The following is a 6,215-nucleotide window of genomic DNA, read 5'->3' on the forward strand; positions in this document are numbered from 1 at the left end:
TTCAATTATTAACAATAACATAATATGTAGTTTGAATGCCTCTAAACAAAACATCTCACAATAATGAAAAAATTGAATAGTTTCTCTTAGACAATTATTTTTATTAAATTATTATTTTGATAGCTCAAATCTTTAAATGAACATTATAAATCATAATTCCAACAATTGATCTTTCTGGAAAGATTAAAGGAAATGTATGTATGATAAGAAACTTGCTGGCAAGGCCTTATCTGCTTGATAAACGGAAGTTCGTTTCTTTCACAGTAACTTATATTCTATCATTAGCTCAACTCATAATTTTTTAGTTTTACGATGGTTGATTCTGAGCCGAGTGAATTGTTGGATAGTGTCAACTTTTTGATTGGCAAAATCAGCTGCCTAGACATCGATAATAGAGATATGATTGCAAGAATTGAACAGCAGGAAAAGCGATTTGAAAATTTAATGTTTGAAAATGCCGGAGCGAAGACTCAAGAGACGAAAGACACTAGCTTATTCAACTTTGCAGATAATTTAGAAGATTGTATTAAGATATTGATTGCAAGGATAGGGGATATAGAAGTAAGTCATTTAAATTTGAGACATAAAATTGAAATATTAGAAGAAAAGATGAGAAATGTAGAACAAAAAATAAGAAAACCACCACCTCAAATACCTCCAAAGCCTACAAACTTACATCTTAAACGATCGACCAAAGGTAAATCAAGACCTCATCATGCAGATAATAATTGCAAGCAAGCTAATCCCTCAAATATTTCAACGGCGAAACTAAACAACACCACAAATAACAACAGGAGTGAAAAAATTTATAATTCAGCAGGTGGTAACCGAGCAAATCCTTGTTTGGATTTGGACAATTTGCAACCAAAAGAACATGTAAGTTATAAATTTCATCCATCCATGATAAATTTGATAAATATACTCAGATATAGCAAAAAAAAAAGTATTTTTAAATTATAACATACTTATTTTTAATGTCAACCAAATTAAATGGTTTAGTGATAGAATAAATTGTTAGTTAAATCGTTAAATAATTTTCCAGCATTTTGGTAATTTTCTTTCAAACGATCTCAATTAAATATTTTTATTAAATCTCATAAATTTCTAATCTCTTTAATTTGGTTTATATTAAAATAAGTATCGTGTAATTAATATAATGATAAAATGTGTGGTGATTAGTGACCGTTAATCGATAATTATTCAGAAATCATGAGATGCAGTCTGGTATGATGTAGGTTTCAGACACACCAGACCGCATCTCACGATTTCTGAATAATAATGATAAAAATACATACATATAGTTTGAAATAAACCAGATATAAGTGCTTGTCCCTATGCATTGCGGCTGGCCCTCTGGGCTTCTTCCTCTCTGGGGCCGTATGTGTGTTTAAAAACAATATATATATATATATACATTATATATTTTTTTAAGTTTGATTGATAAGGATTTTAAAAATCTTTTTATCCACAGCAACCTATATAGATCTATTGCAGAACCCTATAAATTAATAAATTATAGCCATACCTTAGAAAGAGCACTTTTTCTTATAAAATTAAGCAATTTTCTTGGTGCCTCTTCGCACACCTCTTTTGGCATAAGAATTGCCTTACTGTCGACATGTTTATGTTTCTGCCCTTCTTCTTTAGGTCATAGTTAAGAGGGCAGTGGCCGGTATAAAGACTTATAGTTTTTCTCAAATCTGGCCTGCTTCTTCCTTCCTTTGCTTTACGTTTTGTATTTTCTATCCTTTTTATAAAGCTCTTTGCTCGCCTCATGCCTGGTGCTTTTGTCCATAGATTGAGTTTTTCTATCTCAAGCCATTTTTCCAGTTTCAACTTACACACAGTACACATTCTGGTGCACCTAGTAGGCTAGTTGGTCAGCCTGTAGATTTCTTTCTATATTTCATGTCCGGGAACCAACTTTAAGCTATTCTGATTTTGTTAGGCACTCTCAGGCAACTTTGGTTTTGAAAGCATAACATTTATTGACTTTATCTGTGAGTTTGTAAATTTGTTCACCTTTTGTATTTTTCTTTATTAACTTGTGAGAGTTGTAATGCATGGACCTCAGCATGGAAAATTGTTGGGTTTAGTCTAAGGGGCTTTGCTAGGGTATAGCAATACTAATATATTTTATAGTATAGTATTTATTATAATAGGTATAGTAATAATACTAGTATATCTATATATTTTATTAATATTTTTATTACTTCATTACTTTTCTCAAGGGTAGATCATATTTTCCAACAATTTCAAACTAAGGTCTCTTATTTTCTCTTATAGATTGTTATTATAAATTATATTTAAAAACAATATTCTCCATTTAGTTAATAATTAATTTGATTAATAAAAACAGCAAAGCAGCATCGGTAAAACAATAGATAACCAAGAAAAAGAAAAGGACAAGATGTCTTGTATTCTGAAAGAGCTGCTTGTTTCTGAGAGTGATTATATCGACCAACTTGAAACAATTAAACAGGTTAACAATTGACATTTTATGATCATAATGATATGAATTTAATTATAAAACATAAACTCTTTCTTAACTATTCAAGGGTTACATAATACCTTTGAAATCAGAGCCTGGAGATGGTAACATGTACTGCCCAGAATTGAAATGCAAAGTTGATGATATATTTGGCAATTTTGAAGAGATATATGCTTTCCACAAACAAGTTTTTATCAATGAGCTAAAACAAAGTATTTGTCATGAATCCAAACCTATAGCTCAATGCTTTTTAAAAAGGGTAAATATATAAAATGTTTATATAAATGTATAATAATTTATTTACAAAATTGTACACCTATAGATAGATGACCTTAATAGATTATATAGCACTTACTGCCAAAATTTGGAGAAAAAAATGCTATTTAGACAAAGCATTAAAAATCATTATTTCTTGAAAATTTGCCAAGATCGCTTGGGTCATCAACTTTCATTAGAAACATATCTTATCAAGCCTGTTCAAAGAATAACTAAGTATCAACTTTTGATCAAGGTAATTTAACCTTTACATGTAGTATATATTTTTTATATTTGTTAAGGAGGATTTGTTTTTAAAGGAATTACTCAATTGCAATGATGATACACAATGGAGGAGTGAACTTCAAGAAGCACTTGAGTGCATATTGTCTGTTTTGAATTGTGTTAACGAGAGTATGCCTACATTTTCAGTGGCTGATTATCCAGTAAGACAAAATTGAATAAACGCTTTAAACATTTCAATAGCCTTCTGACTGATGATTTTTAAGTATGACCTCAGTGAACTTGGAGACCGTTTATTGCATAACGACTTTTTGGTCAAATCGAAAAAACCTAAGGACCTGCTTCAGAAAAAACAAAAGAGACACATTTTGCTATACCAAAATGCTTTGATGTTGTGTAAGCGTAAGGAGAAAAGCTTCAAAGATACATATTGTTTTAAAGAACTTTTAATGGTAATATGTATTTCATAATAAACATTGCAGAAATATTATTTTTAAAAAATCTGTGCATGTTAAATTTATGTTTAATTCAAATTCTTTATTTTATTTTTATTTGGTGGTAAAATATTTGAAATCTAGGTTTTATTAAACTAAAAACACTAATTATTTATCTTAAGCAATATATTTAGCTGTGCATTTACATAAATTTTAATTTAACATCTTGAAGAGGGATGGACCATGGATGTGGCCCAAAATGCATAGAAATTGTATGGTTTAAAATAAATAATTGGTGCTTTTAGTTCAAGAAAGTAACCAACAATCTAAATTTATGTTTAAATTTTATTAGATGAATGATATCAGTTGTGTTAATCTTGTCAAAGAAGACAGCAGAACATTTGATTTTGAACTGGTCGGAAAGAGTGGAGTGTACATAATAGAAGCTGTAGATGAAGAACAAAGAAGTTGTTGGGTTAACCAAATCAAATTGCTACTTGATAAGGTTAAGTCAAACATAAGTCCCATAGAGGATGACTTTTCAGATTCAAGCGATGAAAACTTTAACTTAGATACTGAAAAAACACCTTCTTGCCAAGTAATTTTTTAATTTTATTTTTTAATTATTATCATTGCTATTATATCTTTACATTTGTGTTTAAGGTTTATATCGTAGGAAACAGCTATGAAGCTTCCAAAGCGTGTGAACTTACAATAAAAAAAGGTGACATAGTGTATTTGATTTCAGATGAAAATCCTTGCTGGTGGTTTGTCAGACTTTACGGTATGCACTGTATACAAAATTAATAGTTTTTAATGCAGTCTTTGAAAACCCTAGTTACAATGGTGGTCATCTCCATTATTTGCAGATTTTTTTTCTTTTATTTAGTAGGCTGTTTTTTTAATAATCTATGACGAGGTGAATTGAATGGTAGAACTTATTTGTAACAAAACTGTCCATAAAGACCTGGTATGAAAATATGAGATATTTTGAAAAGCAGACGTATCCTCACGGGTGATTATTTACAAATTCAGACATCTCCAATTTCAACCAATCAGAACATTCAAGTCAGACTGAGTCCTCCATTTTCTTAAGTGAACCAGTGAACCTCATACTCCTTCTTGGTCGCGTATCACTATTCTTTTCTTTGCTTTTTTTAAAAATATTTTAATTAAAAAAAGGAATAATGTCATTTACAACATTTTAATTGCAATTCCTATTGTAAATAAATAAATTTATTTCAATTTGGAAATGTTTTGTTAATGGTTACAGTAACAGATAAATCCTGTCTTCAGTTAAAAATAGTGGATATTGCAATTTTCAAATATTATTTTCTACTAAACCAGATTAGGTTATAATTATATTTTTTTGTACTCTATATACTCACCATAAAGTAATGAATAAAAAAGAAAACCATGTTTTTCATCGGAGAGTTTAATCACAGTGGAAAACTGCTCCTAGTGAACTATGACATGGAGATCCCCGTTTATTAAACCATTTGATTTCCAGTTATTTTATTGTTGTTGTGTCTTGTTTGCAGGCGTTGACACCAATTGCAAGAAAGAAGGCTTAGTGCCTGCAGCAAACCTGGAGCTTTACACTAGAACATCATTCTATGATTCATTTTCAGATACTTCTATAACAAATAATTAAGCAACAAAAACAAAAATCATTTCTAGCACTTATAAATGAACATATTCTAGAGATAGGGAAAGGAAAATTCTTTTTCAGTCTGTTTTTAAAGCCTATATGTTTCAAAAAGTTTTTAAATGAATAAATATTTTGTAAATTGTACTATTTTGTTGAACAATACAAATGTAAATGTAATATGTCTTTCAAAATTCAAATCATTGATGTTAATTTGCCTAATTTCAGGAATTTCGCTTGAAGCAAATTATATTTTTTGAGTAAAAATTATACTATTAAAGATGTACAGTGGTTTTACTTATTTTGTATTTTATGCAACATATTTTATGTAAATTTTTTAATTCCAAAGGACTGCAATGCATTTCAAGGCTCTGTCTGGTCTTTTTTTAGAGTTTATAATTATTTGTTGTTGACATTAAAAATAATCAGATTAATTGTCAACTACATTTTTCTATAGACACTACTTCATTTATTTCTACCACTCTCTTTCTCACTCTCTCTCTCTCTCTCTCTCTCTCTCTCTCTCTCACTCTCTCTCCCCCCCTCTCTCTCTCTCAAACCCACATAGGCTCGGCTACCTTTGTTGGTTCGAATCCCGCTCGTGACACTGGCTTTTTCATTTCAACCAAACCTTACATAAAAAGATTTATAATAATAATATTAAAAAAAGCGATATCAATAAAACTATCATAGAAACTTATATTATACTTTTAATTGTTGATTTTTATTCTAAATTTAGCATTTCCTTAATGCAATAGAGAAAAAAAATTGAGCCCAAAACTACACTCATAGACAAAAAACTTGACACTGGACTGTATATTTATTGTTATATTAATTACAACTTATTTAAATCAAATTAAATGAGATCAGAAATGCACGAGTTTTAATAAAAATACTTTATTATGTTGGTTTGAAACAAAAGTCACCAAAACACCCGAAAATCATTTAGTGATAGATTAAAATTTAAGTCAAAATTTTGTTGCCTAGATTTGCTCTTAACACATTATTATGAGCAAAAGTGGGTAATAAATTGTTAGTTAAATTTCTTCTATTTAATTATTTTTTGTGTTTTAGTGAATTTTATTTCAAACCATCTTAGTTAAATAATTTTTAGTAAAACTCAGGAATTTTTGATCTTGTTTCA

The 6,215-nt window shown here is 29.3% G+C and overlaps 1 protein-coding gene across 1 annotated transcript; it reads left to right on the top strand.

Moving 5' to 3' along the window:
- Positions 1-184: 184 nt before the first annotated feature.
- LOC106662213 (proto-oncogene DBL-like) lies at positions 185-5,771 on the top strand. Its single transcript, XM_014386098.2, has 9 exons — positions 185-876; positions 2,360-2,482; positions 2,559-2,750; positions 2,814-3,002; positions 3,067-3,192; positions 3,256-3,441; positions 3,776-4,021; positions 4,087-4,207; positions 4,965-5,771. Exons 1-9 carry the CDS (start codon positions 313-315, stop codon positions 5,075-5,077), a joined length of 1,860 nt encoding a protein of 619 aa, XP_014241584.1. The 5' UTR covers positions 185-312; the 3' UTR covers positions 5,078-5,771.
- The last annotated feature ends 444 nt before the right edge of the window (positions 5,772-6,215 follow it).

Source organism: Cimex lectularius, unplaced genomic scaffold, assembly GCF_000648675.2.
Source record: "Cimex lectularius strain Harlan isolate CLEC.00 unplaced genomic scaffold, Clec_2.1 scaffold19, whole genome shotgun sequence".
NCBI classification, from domain to species: Eukaryota; Metazoa; Arthropoda; class Insecta; order Hemiptera; family Cimicidae; genus Cimex; species Cimex lectularius.